The following is a 17,794-nucleotide window of genomic DNA, read 5'->3' as shown; positions in this document are numbered from 1 at the left end:
CTTTTGTTTCTGATGGTTGGAGCCTTTTGCACGTTGCAAGGTGGTTTTAATCAGGGTATCAAACAATAGCATTGCTGTGGTGGCCTTGCGATAAATGCTGCCATATCTCGAGCGGTAATTATTTCCACTTCGAGCTTAATAACCCCAGATTTGATGATCGCAAACTGCGCTACTAATGGCAAAGACGTTCTTACTGGCCTAGGGCTTCTTGGCTAATTACTGTATAACCTTTTAGCTGGAAAAAAAAAAACGTTTGGATGTAGATATAAGCCATGTGTTTGGTTTGAATGTGGTTCTTATGGGTTTAAACTTTGGCAAACATGATTCTACAGCTGCTGTAGTGATCCTACAATGAGTATACGTTGGAGGCTATGGAAACTTTGGGAATATTTCTTGGATGTATTATCTACTGTAGATGAACACAGGTAGGGTAAAAGTTTAGTGTTATCGGTTATTGACACCTGTTGAGGTCTCATGTGTGTTGACATTTTTTATTCTAACATTTAAAAAAAAAAAATCACCTATGGTTAAAAGTGTAGAATCTGATTTTTTTTTTTTTTTAATTTTCGCTCAGTTGTAGGTTCCCATCAAGGTATCGCTGGTTTTATACGTAGATAAAGACCTAACAGATTATTTTGAAGAATAATCGCGTGTTTGGCTGTTTTGCATCCAGAGTCTTAGCTTCACAATTTTGAAGCTAATCTAAAATTCATTAATTGGAGTGGGCTGGGAACTTTCTCTCTGAAAAATGGCTTTGAGCTTTGGGTACATGGCTACCTTAATGCAGTAGATTGCATAAGCAGGTGTCGAAGCTGGAAGCAGAGGGACGAGTGAAAGCTAAAGGAAAATATGATCAGTGTGTTCTTAGTCTTGGCTCAGATTGCACAGCTGTTTAAAAGATATGCTCACTGACCGTTCCTCCGAAAGCCTTTTTTTCCCCCTTTGTTTTCTTCTTTTAAACAAAAACCCTCCGAATATTTGAATCATCTCTCTTCGTTAGACTGTAAAAGATAGGATGGAATTCTGTGTTTTTGCAGTCATCTGTGGCTGTATTGTCATATATACAAAATGTGTGTGTCTGCTCGAAGGATCGGGGGGGAGACAGGCGAAGATGGTTTGTTTACGTGTCTGTCATTATTGCATAACAGATTGTTCCAAAACGCCGTCCCTCAAGCAGGACAGACTCTGGCAGAGGACTCTAACAAGGCTCTGATGTGCTCTAAGCCTTAAAGTGATTCATTGTTTATGGTTGTGCTGGCTGGAGGAGAAACAGTGGGACTGTTTCTCATCTGCCCCAGTCACTTTTCACTCTCTAGGAGCCGTCACAGAAAGTTTCGGTTAGCGTTGTGTAATAGGAGTACAGTAATTATCTCATGAGTGTTTAGGGACTGAAGCGAGAAGTGACACAGTGTCACATTTCAATATGTATTTACACAAACAAACACATGACTGGTACGTATCTTTTTCTTTGACCCTTCAACCCCTTGTGCGTGGTATTGCATGAACGCTTTTCGTATCATTTGTTTGTGTGACCTCTTTGTTGCCTGTGCTGTGACTATCTTTAACTTGATCCGATTACAGCCAGGAAGTAAAGGACCCAAGTTGCTCCTCAGAAACTTTTTAGATGAGTGATTGCAGAGAAAGGAAGTAGATATAGTGGCATAAAGAAGGGGGAAAGAAGTTGAGATTGTGCAGGGTATAGCAGAGCAGATGGTTCAAACTGTTTCAACAGTTTTTGAGCTACTGGCAGGCAAAATGTTTTTAATATCCGAAAGGATGCAAGACATTTGTATGCCCCCAGTGCATGAAAAGAAACTTTATCCCAGGGCTGACCACAGAGGCTGCATTTGATGAAACGCTGGGAGAAATCTGGAGAGTGTTACACATTTTTCCTTTTCTCCCCGTCTTGGTTAATTGTTGTCCTTGTACAGTTTTGAAATTCCATCTCTCTATTTGTTCATTCAAGATGTTATCCCGCCCAACGTTTGGGAAAGCTGACATTTTATAAGATGTCAAGTGTGTCCAGTTTGTGTGGAGTTTGGCGCATGAGATAAAATAATGAAAATACAGAGGTAAGTTATGGCTACAGAAGATTCTGCAGATTTTGCACAATATGTATTTTTTTTTTTTTTAAAGTAAAAAACATCTGCATGAGGCTGTTGGATTTGAGCAGCTGTGGTGTGCATGGCCTTTGATGAGTTGACCACATCTGGCTGACGAGGCACCTGGAGGTTCGGAGAGACAGGCAGGTCACAGTACAACATAAAATGTTTAATGAAAATAGTTTTTTCACACAAAGTCTGTTTGTTGTAATTGAGTTGGACTGTTTTTTTTGTCCTGGGAAAGAAGGATGTTTATGTACACACAAGTCAGCTTTAATGTAAGAAAAGTAGCAGTAGGAAGGAATGATGCTATTCTCTAGCAAGAATTTAAATTAAAAATGCATCTCTAAATATGTCATTATGGCCCCGTTCTGTATGCTTTTTGGTTTTACTGGGTCAGACTGCTGATGCCTCTCGCAGATTTCCAAATGTGTCTTCCAGGTGCATCTATATCCTGAAGCTGTTTCTGCAGGCAAAGTGACCTGCTACACTTGGCCACAGACGATTACCTTTGAAACCCCTCCTGACATACTTAAATGATATTACATGAAAGCAAACTGCTCGTTTAACACAAATGAAATCTATGAGACAGTCCCCAAATAGTCAGTAAAACCTGATACATTGTTCAGAACGCAAGACAGGGAATTATAATTTCTTTTTAAATCCAATTATTGTCATTGTATGCAAGAATACACTGACACTTTGTTTGACAGCAACTCTTTACAGCAGCACTAAAAATCTCTTTAGCCTTTAAAAATCATTTAAAGGAAGACTGCGCTCTTTTCATCCAGTAGATGTCGCCTTTGACATTGGCCACACCTCCACTGTACTGAACCCATCACTCTCCTCCAGCGACACACCTCCAACCCCCTCCACTTGCTGTCGCACAGAAGAGTTGAGCACAAGCAGCGGACAAAATTGTCCTTGCCTGGAGCTGCATTTGCCTGTGGCCTGCATCGGTGTGTTAGCGGGCTAATGCTAGCGCTTTTTAGTTTGCTGGAAGTTTCATATTGCATGTAAATTTACACAGAATAGCAGTGATTAAAAACACTAATGAGCTAACAAACTTCCCATTCATTGTAGACAGTCATGACTCCGAGAGACATTTACGGAATATACTTGATTTCTGCTGTATTGACGTGTCAAATGTGACACATTCTGCCTTTAAAGATTTCTCTAAATTGATGTAGCTATACAAATGAAAGATGAAGTGAAGTTGTGCTGGGTTTGAATAAAGGTGTTTACTAGAGAGATATTTGTTGAAATGAATAGGGCCAGTCTAGCAGTTACATGAAAGTGAGAATGGATAAGTTGACAGTTGTTCCACAGGATTTGAGTAAATAAATAAGCAGTTGCTGAGTCAGTAAATACACAGATGGTTCACAGTCAGTATTGCAGACTAAATAAATAAGGAAAGTAAACCATTATCGTTCAGTCAATGAAATGATTATTGAACAGTTTTAGATGCTAAGTTTTTGCACAGCATATGGATAAATGTGAAGGAATCAATTGGATAAGCACAGGTACTGCAGCTGGAAGGAATATATAGGAATGAATATTGTTGTTTGGAGGTTTTATAAGGTCAGCAGCTTGTCCACAGCTCAGGGAAAGAAGCTGTTTCTCATATTGTATCATAGTGTATAATGTCATATAATATCATGAGTTATAACCCGTGATTCACTCCCCTGATAGTTGTACATTCAGGGTAATAATTCTGACATGTCATTGAAATGTGAGACGAGTGAAACAAACTTCCAAGGACAAAATAATCCACCAAACATTAGGTCGACCAGCCAAGCATGCTTTTATTTATCGATTGGTGAAGAAAGTTGTGAGAAGTATGGATAGAGTGAGATGGTATGAAGTTTAGTCTTATGAAGGAGGCCAGGTTTGAGTGCAGCTCGAGAAGAAGCGCTGCCTGTAAGGCCTGATTTAGGACAGATGTTCTACTTGGCTTGGTATCCCTCCAGATATGCACACTTTAATGTTGCTCCAGTATGGTCTTCATTATACGGAGTCATACACAATCTACTGCTTTGTTTATGGCTCCAAATTAGTGAACAAATGCAGGAAGTGAACACCCCTGCGTTGCCTGTCATGTCTGACCCATTGCCAGCAGGAGATATCTGCCTCTCATCCAAGTCTTTATCTTTGAGGTCAGTCACCTTCTCTGGTTGCATGAAAAGGGTATCGCGTGCCCATTATTTGATGTCATCGACTCACTTGACCATAATCCCCAGCCCACGCACAAACATCTGTCCTCCTGCTTGGCATTCAGAAGCTCATATTTGACATTTTATTAACAAAGAAAAAAAAAAAGCCAAGGACAGATTTTATGGTCTGTTGAGGGCTTGTAAACCCCCCCCCCCCCCCCCCCCCCATGAAGAGATGATCATCCATCTGCCACTCATTCTACTCAAGTGACTTGTGCTCCTCGTGGGTGTGGACTGTGTTTTGGGAGGGATGCCCTTCATAACAGACGTCAAAGTCACCTCGCTCGGGGGCAATTCAGTTCTGTCTGTCTGCTGTGTTTGCATTTTTTAGCTTCAAATCAGACGAGTTGGTACGCTTGAAGAAAAACCAGTGGTGCGTTTATTACAAATGCAAAATAAAAACAGACAAACTCTGAAAATAGTTATCATGTGGGTGAAGCTTGGATTTTTGTCTCTTATTTTCTCATAAATCCTTCAGTTTCAATCGCCTTGCCTGGCTTTTCATGTTTTTTTATCCATCGAATCATTGCAGCCTGCCCTGAGCTGAAGGTTAACATGTGTTGAGGCACATTGTATTTACAAATTAACATTGTACACAGACCCATTAATAAATCATTGTCGTGATGCCTAAATGGTTTATTTATCATGCTGTGTCTGTGCCAGCTCTCAGCCGAGCCAGGGCAGCGCCGTAGATCATTCCTGGAATTCTGAGGATGAACCTCGACATACGCCAGGGAGATGTGCAATTCAGTCTAGACAGTAACATCAACAAAAGCATCGAGATGCAGACGAGGGAAACACAAACGGTGCAAACAGAGAGGAGGGAATGGTGAGGGAGATGCCAAGCAGGGAGGGACTGAATTACTGACCGGCTTTTGAAATGGTTTTAGTGTGTGTGGTCTGGACATGACGTTTTTGGACTCTCCTGCTGGTCTTCACTACACAATTGTTTTCTTCTTTCGGTAAATAAACCCCATGTTTTTTTTCAGTAAATGTGCATATAAACAAATCAAAAAGATGAACACAAGAAGGAATAGTTATTACAGCCCATGTGCACAGGAAGACATAAACAGGAGGAAGCTGGCAAATATTTTACCATATGCAAACTGTCTTTGATTTTAACCAGCTTTAACTGTGGATCCAGTTGTGCCAAATCACCAAATGGACATACATTATAAAGTTTAAATACTTATTGCATTTAAATAAACAAATACCCTGAACACTTGCAGTCAATCCTTGCTCTCTACCTCTTAGACTGTGGTGATTTGTTAATGGTCTCAACAGAGGAATTCTGTACAATGAGGGTGGATCCAAGGGGTGGCCATGAGTAACCTGGGCCCCACATAAAATCTGATTGGCCACCCCAAAATCCTTGACAATGATTGGCTATTTGCCTTGTCAGAGGCGGGACTTTGTGATGTTTTGCAGATTGCTTGTAACTTTCTTTGCAAGTAATTCATCTTTATTTATTCACATGTTACCTCTTTGTTTGTTACTGTTTAGAATTTTAAAATTATACACAGGGATATATAACATCTTTGAGATACTTGATGTTTGAAGTTAAAGTAGATAAGAGAGTAAATACATTTAAATGTGTTTGTGCCGATCCTGCCAAAACATGTGTTCGTGCCCCAGTTGGGCCACCCCAGTCATAAAGGTGTGACTCTGTCGATGACTGTCCATTATAAAATCTTTTACAGAAGACAGACCTGCAAGTGAGTGATAACCAAACAATAGCTATAAATAATGTCACAGCAGGGGACAACAGTAGGTTGACTGAAGCTTGCTTAGCATACCGTGCGTATGTTGAATTTAAACGTGATGATCTTCTGGTTGTTGTTTGAGTTATCCTATATTCAGTTCATATATAATTGGCATAGGGCGGTGAATATATAATGTGTTCCAGAGGACTAAGCTTGTACAGATGTTGCCTCCTGTAATTTAATGCAAGCTGCATGTATGTGCTTCCTCCGGGAGGGGGGCCACCATGATCGCAGCCTTCTTTCACCTTTGCATATTCTTTTCCCTTCTTACTCCCCCTGTTTGGTCCTTACTCCAGGTTGATTCTGAATAAGGTCAGCTGAGGTGCCCATATGTTAGATTAGTATAGATAACATTCACGACGCTCACCACATAGGAGTAGAAATTCCTTTGGGGATGATTGTAGAAAAAAGATCCTTTGGTTGATGGAAATGTCCAGAGTGTGGATTTAATTTCCTCTCCCAAAAGCTCATGAACAACATGCAGCCTCAGATAAGCACTGAGAGAGGTTATTTATCTGCTGTGTAAGGGGACTTGCCATCCCTAATGGCTGAATGAGAGGGACTATGCAATAGTTCATTCGTAAAAGCTCAGAGACTCCCTTAAAACTGGGAACCATTCCATATGACACGCGTTGTATTAAACAGTCAAGAGACTTGTGTCCCTTGTATTGAACAGCATCTGCCTTGTTGTTGTTGTTGTTGTCATACGTTATCTTCTTATTGGTACAAATGAAGCACAGAGGAATATGTGCATACCTCATGGAAGTTGACATTTGGTTTCTATTTGTGATTAGAAATGAAGAAAAAGACAATGTGAGTGATCTCCAGAGTTGGTTTTGGGGTGTCAGGACTCAGGAAATGAAAGTCATGTTCATTTTCTGCATTTAAAGGGTTTGCTGATTTGCACAATACATTAAACGCTGTTTCAGAACGTACCTGTTTCTTTGAAGAGTCAAAAGTCAATAATGGTTTCCATGGAAAGTATGTTGAGGGGAAAATTAAAACTACCAAGCAGCAGATCAATCCTATCTAAACTTTTTAAGTTTCTTAAATGGTGTTATGTACGTGTGCTAATAAAGGTTAAGTGAAGCCTTATACTACAGAGGGAACAAACCTTCAGATTATACTCCAGACAAATCCAGCTACTGCTGCTGTACCTTGTTTTGTTCTGAATGATACTGGCAAGTTGCTCTATAAGCGGCAGCTCTTATTCATGCCTCTGACTGGCTGCTTCTCAAAAGCAACAGTGGCTAAGTCTCCACTGTTCTGTAGCACTCAGAGACATTTGCCAATCCAAACTGGAAAATCTGGATTTCTCAGAAGCTGAACTTGAAATGAATAAAATTGATGGCTATAAGGTAAAGCTATAGTGCTGTAAGTTATCCAGCAGACTGCCTGTTTTCATCTTGGCAAAGTTTAAAGAAATACTCTGACATGGGAATTTACAGTCGGGAAAAATAACTCCCTGACACGTTTGTCGAAAGTCCATGAAATTAGTCGACACGGCTTCTGCTGACATGTTGCCTCTTCTTTTCTTCCAGGGTGACATCCAGCAGCTGCTGATAGTGGCAGACCCTAGGGCAGCCCATGACTACTGTGAACACTACAGCCCCGACTGTGAAACCCCCAACCACCACGACACTCCCCAGGCTCAGGAACCCGAGGAAGAGGTCAGTATCTGGAGGGAGAAGGAGTCATACTGGGAACAGAGGTGTTGTTGCCTGTAAGGGAGGGAAGAATGAGTGAGAGTGGGGAGAGAGTGGGGGGGGGGGGGGGGGGGGGGGGGGGGATTTAGAGATAGTTGGATAGCAGAGAGGAAGGGAGAAGGGGAAATAAGGAGGAAGAAAATATGTGCTGGAGTTTGAGTTAAGGATGATAAAAGGAATTTGGACTGAGTTTTTAAGACCTGGGTTTTGTTAATAAAAGTAGCAAAAGATGAGGTCAGCGTCTGAATTAAGAGGACTATGTATGAAAAAGGCGTATATCAAAGACAGTAACTCAAATCAATCTGAAATGTTCTATTGACATTTTTCAAACACAGAGGTTGCTGCTCAGTCTTTAATTAATTTGATTTGAAATATTTTTTACTTGAACATATTTTAAGTTTTAACAATTTGGGTGATTTTCTTACCTGTCATGATTCTTTTGATGTCTTGTGTGAAGCACTTTGAATCACCTTGTTGTTGTGCTGTATAGATAAACTTGCCTTGCATTTAGCCTGGATAGCTAAAGAACAACAACACAATATTTCCCACCTTTCTTAACTACAGTAGAACACAAATTATTATGAACTTGAGTTGTGTGAATGTGTTAGTTTAATTAGTTTGTGCTACATTTGAAACACGTTTGATGCCAAGTAGAAGGTAATTGGTCGAATCAGACTTCACTTTTTGTTTAGGGGTCTCGCTAGCATAAGTTAGTTGCTAACATAAGTTAGTTGCTAAGAAGTTAGCATGTCCTAAAATAAACTCTGTGTACTACATTAGTTAGCTTCATCCTTACCATATATGATTAAAATTATTGGTCAGTGCTTCACTCCCAAGGGAAAAAAAAAAGGAGTAAAGCAAAAACATGACAACTAAAGTCAAAGAGACTGTTATTCTTCTTATACTGCCGGCCTGTACAGGTATTGATTCAATCAAATTAGTACTGGCATTCAAAAACAAAAAGTCAAACCCCAGGAGAAACTTTCTTGGGAAAAAAAACCCTGTTAGACTTAAATTTAAATAATTTGTGGATGACGATTAACAGAGGTGTAAAAATCTGTAGCTTGGGTACAGCCTTTTTGAGCAACACCTGCCAAACAGTTTAACCCTTAATACCTTACAGGATCCTATTATAAACAAATATCACTGTTACAGACAATAATAATAATAGTAACCTTTGCCCTGCTGTTATCAGTGCAGTGTCAGTCTGCTGGAAACACACAAAGACAATAAATGTTGTCTGAAAATTGTGTCTTCCTTCATGTATTATGAATGTGCAGGTTAATGTATTTGAACATGAACAAACTCGTATGATCTTCTATCACCTCTTATGCACTCTGTCCTACTTCACTAAATTCGCCGAGTGATCAGAACATCGTGCATCTGAACATCTTCTCAAATTCCTCCTTCGTTTCCGACGGCTACAAAACATTGTCGCACTCTTCGGCCAGACCTCGTCATTGAAACACAGAGCCTTTTTTTCATCATCTTCTTTTGTCATTTTGCTGCTTTAAGCTTTTTTTCTTTTACTCAGTTGACATTTTGCTTCAGTACTTTACTGAATAACTGATGAGCTCACACTGGAAACTTTTTTCTCTTTTTCCCTGCCACGAAGTCTGAGCCCACTTTGGAGTGGCCCCGTGATTTATATCACTAACGAGTTCTGCAGACTCTGCCCAGACTCCCAGGGAAATATAAGCCTTTCCTTCCCCAGCTAGGCTCCCAATACCTGGAAAAGTAGACTTAGTTTGGATCATCGAGAAAAAAAAAAAGAAAAAAAAAAAAGGAGCTGGTTCTCTTTTTTGAATTTTTGGCTGTACAGTGGGTACCATGTCCTGGAAAGTATTGCTTCATCATCCAGTGACTTTTCAACGCCAAGACAAGGAGCTTGTTGATTCTTCATAGACAGTAGGGAGCAGTATTTGGATGCAGAAGCACTGCAAATCTGGATAATTCATTGTTACCTTCTTCAAAGTTACAAGAAGAATGTATTCGTACATTCCAGCTAAGTATTTTAACCATTTGATTTCTTCATGCACAACTAAATGATAATTCCGCTATTATACACGCATTTCTTTGCAGGGTTCAAATTACACAGCTTACAACAATTTCTTGTTGTTATGATAACGTGTTTGTGTTTACATTGTGGTCCTGACCTCCCTCCTCAATTTTTCTATGCAAACCTCCACAATTCCACAAAGCGTGGAGTGTGACTCTGACCTTAGCCTCTGAAGATCTTCCCTGACCTGAAGCCCGCTGCCTCTGCGGCCACATGTCTGCAGCTGGGTTCAAAAGAGAAAGAAGGGGGTGATGCAGGAGGAAGAAGGGGGGGAGATTTTTTTTTTTTTTTTTTTTTTTATGAGCACACTTCAGTATTTACGCCTTTCATCCGAGTCTGTGGTGAAGGCCTTCAGCTCGGCCAAGCATTTCAACACCATAAATCTTTATAAATCCTTCCTTCCCTGTCTATCTTTTTCTCTATTTTTCTCTCTGACCCTCTCCTGCTCTCCTCTCTGTGAGTCGATAGCAAGTCTGGCCAGGACTTCTCTCTTGCGTGACCTCACTTTCTCTCTCTCTCTCTCTCTCTCTGGACCACTGAACGAAGGCCTGGCCAGCACTGCAGCAGGTCGAAGGATCTTGTATTATTTTTATGAGCTGAGCAGTTATCCAGGGACTAATATTTATCCCTGAGCTGATAGGGCGATGTCTATCAGGGGCCGGTCTGTTAACTTAATTGCATGCTTTTTTTTGACAGTGTTAGTAAAGTAGAAGAGACAGGCTTGCCAGTGTGAATCTTACGTTTTTGCCTTAGTGTCATGATTTAAAAATAATTTAATAGTGTGTGGTGTGCTGTTTTGGTCAAACTGTTGCTATCCACACACTTTTCAAACTTTAATTTCTTTTGATTATTTTTCATCATGTTTGGGTTTCACATTTCTAACATCTGTGAGGATTTTAAACATTTTTCAGTTTAGACTAGGCTTCAGAGTTTAGGATATTTTGGTGGTAGAAAAACGCTGTTTCCGTCTACTTTCATTATCTATGCTAAGCTAAGCTAACAGTCCTCCTGGCTTTTAGTTAATATTCACAGACAGGATTTAACTATGGCTTTGTTCCCTTCTTTAAAAAAGAAACATTTGTTGACATGTTCAACTATTATTCTGACGTGACATACAACTCCAGTCTCATGTGGATCCAGGGTGTTTATTATTATGTTTCCTCTCTTGTGGGTGAGGTAAAAATGTATTCTGTAAAGTTAACAGAGAAAACAGACCACATAATAACTCGATGAAATGCTTTGGAGCTAAAAAGAAAAAAAAAGAGTAATGTAACACATGTTTTTATAGAGGCTGGTGTAAGCCAACAGTTTCTCCCCCCTGCTAATAGTCTGTATGCTGCCCGTAATTTACCAACATGGGATTAGTCAGGGTGTCTTAATGTAAATGTTAAAGGGCCCATTAATGGAACCCAGGGGCCATTCTTGGCTTGCAAAATTAAGTGGTACAGGCTGATAGGTTTTCACTGGCACCACATTAACCCTGGGACATCCTGTTAGGAGCAAAGCAGAACCTTAATGACTGTACTCTTTGTTACACACGCAAACCCTTTAAGAGGTCATGTGGGGGCGGGATTATCAGGTCTCTGCTCTCATCCATATGCAAAACTGTTCAGCTGCCTGATATGGATGTGACATAATTTCCCCATGTTATTTCTAAACGACATCATGACCAAATTCTAGTATTTGTAAGCACTGAAGAGAATAAACTCTCAAAAGCCATGTCAATAACCGACCTTATTTATATGATTGCACTCATTAACGGATTGCTTTCCGTCACTTTTTCCCTGCAGTACACTAACTATGACTATGGTGAGTTCTATGACTACTCTGAAGGAGGGATTACCACTGACACTCCACCAACTGAAGGAGCCAAGGCTGAGGTAACGGTGACTAATACAGTCGTGCAAACGTATCTATCACTTTCCCCTCGTTTAAAGTGTTTAGTCTTCTCTATTAATCTCATTTCATCCACCTTTTGCACGACTTTCCCCATATGTTTTACATTCAACTTTTCTTTACCCGTCTTGCAAATAGATCAATACAGCAGTGCACATTTGGAATATGTCTGTTTGTTTACTATTGTCACTCATTTCAGACAAATGTGGGTGAAGACTACACAGGTGAGTATGACTACACCACAGTGGATGGAAGTCAGCCTGAAACCCCGACAGAGAACGCAGAGAAAGGACAGGTAACTCTCATAAACTGCTTTTGTTTTTCCTCAAAGATCAGGAAATAATCATGTCTCCATTTTGCCAACAAAGATTTTACCCATTTACGTGAAATGACTTCAATGATTGATAGTGATTTGATATTGTATTGAACTGAAGCGTGACGTTTTTTCGATTATTACCGTGAATTAAAAAAAAAGATTCTAGTCAGTCCACACTGCCCCGTTACAAGATCAAATGTAAGGTATGAGAAAACTTTCTTCTGTCTGGAGGCCATAAACCTCCAAGCGTGCAGACCGGGTCGGAATATGACTTGTGGCTACTTTCACGCATGTCCTTCCCAAATCCCTTTATTTTAAAATGATAGTAATAGTCATTAAGAATCTGATGTCATTTGAAAGGGAAATTGGAAAGTAATAAGTCACACATGGAAGAAAAGCCGTGAAAATAATGGTCAATATAGTGAATCTCTATTAATCTTAATAACAGGTACAGATAGTATTTCATGAACATGAACATGTCTTTCATTTGTATAACTAGAAAGAAGTATCGTTCATTTTGTGATAGTGACAATTTTTTGACCACAGACACTGATTCAAACTCTCATGATGGGACAAACTTTTTAATTTTATGAACATTTATCATGGAATGAGTGACTTATATTATCCAAATAACATCCACATTCAGATGTTTTTAGTTCCCCTTTTATTGTAGAATTTTTGTAAAACTCCTACTGCTTCAAAAGAACCACATTGACTCCTGAGGTTGAAAGCCAACAAAGCTTCAGTTAGAAGAAGATCAGCCTATTCCTTGATTTTAACGGGAAACTGCTGCCATTAAACCAAAGTATGGATACAAATCTGAAGCAGGAACACTTTGTCTTTTAATGAACTGTGACCAATGGAAAATCAGGACTCAGGCTCATCCCCTTCATTACTGCTTCATCCTCTGTTTGGCAGATCCTTTCCCAATTGTTGCTAAAACATCACATAAACAGAGTAATGAGGAACATATGGAGGTTAAACCAAGAAAGATATGGCTGTGTGCTGTCCCAGTAAAATCTGCCAGTTTGCATTGTGATATACCTCAAGATTGCATAAATCATCATCAGTCAGCTCGACAGATTGCACAACCTAACTACAGGAACACGTAACTATAATAAGATGCCATTAAGTACACAACAGCTCTTTGAATCCTGCTTGATAACAAGCTTTTCTACAAGATGGTGCCTAAAGATGCTAGCTTGCAGAAGAAACCTGTATATCGCCTTGAAAGCTCCACTCAAGACACTCTCAGCATTTATACGCTTTTGGATGTAACAAGGATTAACATCTTTCCACAAACTCAGGGTTGTTTGATAAATAAGCGGTACCTTGTTAATCCCATTGCAATTGCTCTTTTGCAATTTCTCATTGGCCTTGGATTGTGATGACACAGATTTTAAAATGCATGAACACTATGCTTATATTTATTATTGCTTTATTAGGAACACTCAAGGTCCATTTAAAGGACATACAGCCACAAACATAATTAATGTTTTTCTTGATTAAAAGCTTTATTAACGTATATTGTCCTTGAGAGTTAATGTTTGCATTTGACCTGTTAACCAAGATCTAAAAAAAAAAAAATATATATATATATATATATTTGATGTCATTTACAAATTTCTCATACTGTAATTTCACTGCATCAGTTTATTGAACGGAACACAGTTTTTTCATGCTGTCACACTATTTACATTTTTATAGTATTATTTTGGGCTGACCATCTTTAACCGAGCAACAATTCTTATAAATTATGATTCAAGTCATTGCTAATCATTGCGCCTGATGATGAAACATATAAGGTATTAACATATGCAATGTCTCAATTGAGACACATGATGTGTTCACATCTTAATTAAATGTTCTGCTAAGGATGTTCACTTAGTTTTGGAACAACAATTTGGCATATTTTGGTGGTGGATTTGGTGGTCTTGACTGTGACTTGTGTTATTGAAAAACATGTGAATCATTGAAACTGTTCACGTGGTTTTGTTTCACTAATCAAACTTCCATATTCACAATCCAACCCCCTCCATCTCTTCTCGACACCTGCATCGATCCCAGACCTTTGAAGAGGAAATAGTGGATGATTACATCACCGGTGTTGAACAGGTTGGGGCCGACCCTACCGTTGCCGTGGAAACCCCAGTGGATACCAAAGAGAACGTGGATCCTGCCACTGACGTCTATGAGTTCAAGGAATACGACCTGAAGGAATATGACAACAAAGAGTTTGTTGATAAGCCATATGAATATGGCGACTATGGTGAATATGGTCCGCCTGACGCCAAGCCCACATCAGCAGCATATGAGGAAGAGTTTGGTCCTGGTGTACCAGCGGAGACAGACTTCAGAGAGAGCAGCGTAAGTGCTGGAGTGGTTAGGATGTAGGGGGGGTGGAGTACCAAAATTGTGGTCAGGAATGTGGAAAGACGGAGAAGATGCTGGTGGCATTTGTTTGATGAGTTGTTTGTGGTGCACATTTTGTTTGTTGTTTCTCATGGAATTGAATTATAGCTTGGAGCATTCTGAGTGCATATGCAGCAAACACAAGTGTACACCCTGTCTATCGAAGTCTCCTACAGATAAACAGATGTCAACACATCTGTCAGTGCAGTCACGCCCTCCCTAACCTCTTGGCCTCAGTGACCTCTGCTGTTTATCAAAGAGATGCTCTTCTCTTTGTTATCACACCAGTTATCTGTTTAAACTATCTGATGACAAACTATCAAGATCCATTTTTAAACTAGACTGCAATATCTGCTGCCTAGTATCTATCATGGCTTTTTTCCAGGCCCTCTTCCTTGCCTCAGGATCCAGATTCTCAGAGACAGGAAGAGACACAGTCCCCGTCTGGGTGATGGCTTGCCATCTGTCTGCCTTTGGTTACTGTAAATTGAAGCACTCTATCAGAGCGCTCCTCTTTAAAACACTCAGGACACCACAGCCCTTTCTATGACTTTAAAAAAAAGAGAGGCTGAACTGTAACAATCTAGTTGGTTTTGGGACAGACTGCTGTAGGTGGTTTGTGAATTCCTCTCATGTGAAGTCATTGTATGGATAGTGTCAGGTAACGACCTCTGTGCTTGTGCACAGTTGGGGTCTTTTTTGCAGTTCCTGGCTTTAAGAAAGCTTAATAAGTAGGAGTCAAGCCAAAGTCTAAATTATAGCTTCTTGAAAAATAAGTCTTGAGGTTTAGTTTTTCCAGAAGCGAAAAAAAAAACAAAGAAAAACTTGTCAACTACATAAATCCCTAAAAGCATGTAGAGCACCAGTCAGCATTTTGCTGAGCTTTTCTTAGCCGTTTTGTTGGTGTATTAAGTAACCTCTATAAAAGAGAAGACACCCAACAGGACATCTGCTGCTATGCACTATCCTCAGAATTTCCATTTTTGGTTTTCAGACTATTGGTGCTCTGACTTATAAATGTCTCTTCTCATACTGTTTTATAGCTCACCTCTCTTTAATATCCATAGGTGACTGGGGGTCACAGTTACCTGGGAGAAAAAGGAGAGAAAGGTGAACCTGCCGTCATTGAGCCAGTAAGTGATGCTTTAGGGTGTTTTTATGAAAAGTCATGAATCTAAACATAAATCTCACCGTTAGGGAGGAAAGGCAAGCTTTCGCCAAGATCTTTTTTCTTCAAAATTCAACAACGTTAAAATGTTTTAAGTTTAGGTACATTTGAAATTAAATGTACTAAATTATTTGCATGCTAACTTGCTAACGTGATTCCATGTTAGAAATGACCATTATCTATCTAACCATCTGTTTGTTTATCTATCTGTAGCTAACTAGCGAATTAGCTAGTATCTTAACAGCTAGCAAGCCACTTTACTTTATCAATGTATTTCCTTAAATTATGCTTTCCAAATCTTCACCAAATTTTGGCATCTATCTAGCCTGCTATCGCCCACTAATAAGCGAACGTTTAACTGATGTGTAAAAGGAGATGTTTATTGTCTGTCTGTGTTGCCTGTATAAAATCTCTCACGGGTCAGATTTTCAGTGAACGCTCTAGTATCATTTTACTCACGTTCTCAACTTCCTCCTCACTCCGCTCTGCTTACAGAAATCAACAGAACACACTACAAACTCATCACACACTCCCACAAGGGAGAGCGAGCAACAGCTCTGTGATGCAGTTTGTCTGACTGCCATAGCCTCTCGCTAAAAACGCAGAATTTTTGAAAGTTACACATAGCCCCCTTTGATGCCGATTTGCTTTAGTTTCAGTGTTACTGGACTTAATGTGAAGGATGTTTATTTCACCAAAAGTAGTGAACAACCAACATCTTCCCTCCTGTTGATTAAAGACGCATCTTTGATCTCATTTTGGCATAGACAAAACAGCCGCTGTCTACACAAAATCCCACAGTACACAAGTTTTCAAAGAGTAAAGCTATACAATTTACCACTACAGGCTAAACATTGACTGAAATAGCAGCTGCAGTTAACGTCTCTCCTCCCATACCATATGTACCACCACAGGCTCTCATCCAGATTACCGCACACTCTCATTATAGAAGAGAACATCAGATAGCTGAGGCATTGTTAACATCTTGTGCTTGTAGCTATAAGTAAACTCTTCAACCTCAAACGCAAAGAAACCATTAGCTCTCCTTTTCCTCACGTTCTCCATTGCCTGCGGATTTAGAGGCTGCTCTATAATGCTACTGTATCCACTTTTTCCTTTTTCAGGGGATGCTTATAGAAGGACCCCAAGGAGCTCCCGGCCAAGCAGTGAGTATCACGTTCTCCTACACTTCTGTCTGCCTTCCACAGATGGAGAACAGCTAAAGAGCGAAAAAATGTCTTGATGGAAAGAGCATCAGCCCTGATCGCCAGTGAAGCTTGAGTTGGGAGAGACAGTCAAAATGTGTATTTGTGCATGAATGTGTACCTCTGTGTCTGTGTCTGTGTCTGTGTGTGTGTGTGTGTGTGTGAGAGAGAGAGAGAGAGAGTGCAGGAGAGAGAGAGAAGGGGGGTCTTGGGGTCTATTTTATTTTGAGGCTTATTTCCTTCTGAACCCATGTCTTTGCGTCTGTCTTTGTTGGCCTATGCACAGGAAGTACTGGGCTGTCTGTGGTGGGAATGCTGGTTAGCAGAAGTTTTGGGTGTAATATTCTCCGTGTATGTGCTTCTGTGTGTGTGTGTGTGTAATCTCTCAGGGTCTTCCTGGAACCCCAGGATTGCAGGGTCCCCCAGGTCCCGCAGGAGATCACGGTGAGAGGGTGAGTAAAAGTTGGCCTTGTTTCACCGCTGATAACAGATGTGTCTGAAAAGATCTGCCACTCATTCTCTGTTCACTGTTAACATTCAAATGAATTGACTAAAGTGTGAATTCCCCGTATCTGCACCAACCACTTTAGATCCAACATATTGTATCAAAAAATGGCGTCATTTTTCATTTCTAGAAGTGCTCAAATACATTACCTACAGAACTTTAGCTTCTCATTTTACTTAAGGAGTTATGGGAGTCAGAATATAATTGAAATTATTCTGAACTTATTTTTGTCTGTACTTTGAAAGCTGTGAAAAACTATCCAAAGGCCATGAAATGAATAATACAATTGGACTCAGCTTGCTTCTGCAACAGTAGGGGGGATTAGCAAAGACTGTTGCAGGGAAATTAGATGCCCATAAAATGTCAATATACCAACAAAGAGAAGTTCTGGGAACCAGCTGGGTTGTTAACACTTCAGGACTTTTGAGAAGTTCAAGGAGTTTGCTATA

At 40.0% G+C, this 17,794-nt stretch overlaps 1 protein-coding gene and 1 long non-coding RNA gene across 3 annotated transcripts in view; one reads left to right on the top strand and one right to left on the bottom strand.

Annotated features, from left to right (window-relative positions):
• col11a1b (collagen, type XI, alpha 1b) overlaps window positions 1–17,794 on the top strand; it is an 85,340-nt gene that overhangs the window by 13,193 nt on the left and 54,353 nt on the right. For both annotated transcript variants that reach the window (XM_079348737.1, XM_079348736.1), the window contains exons 5-11: window positions 7,620–7,748; window positions 11,634–11,723; window positions 11,939–12,034; window positions 14,123–14,422; window positions 15,535–15,600; window positions 16,760–16,801; window positions 17,230–17,292. In XM_079348737.1, coding sequence (XP_079204863.1) covers window positions 7,620–7,748; window positions 11,634–11,723; window positions 11,939–12,034; window positions 14,123–14,422; window positions 15,535–15,600; window positions 16,760–16,801; window positions 17,230–17,292 — 786 coding nt within the window. The remainder of the gene's footprint in view (window positions 1–7,619; window positions 7,749–11,633; window positions 11,724–11,938; window positions 12,035–14,122; window positions 14,423–15,534; window positions 15,601–16,759; window positions 16,802–17,229; window positions 17,293–17,794) is intronic.
• LOC306827086 lies at window positions 7,749–8,729 on the bottom strand. The gene is made up of 3 exons (XR_013779577.1): window positions 8,581–8,729; window positions 8,210–8,304; window positions 7,749–7,799 (listed from the first exon to the last, which is right to left on the bottom strand). It is a non-coding gene; the product is annotated as an uncharacterized lncRNA (long non-coding RNA).

The sequence above is a fragment of the Symphodus melops genome, assembly GCF_947650265.1.
Source record: "Symphodus melops genome assembly, chromosome: 7".
In the NCBI taxonomy this organism is placed as follows: domain Eukaryota; kingdom Metazoa; phylum Chordata; class Actinopteri; order Labriformes; family Labridae; genus Symphodus; species Symphodus melops.
Note: the sequence above shows the minus strand (reverse complement) of the source record. Positions and strands in the feature narration are given on the sequence as shown.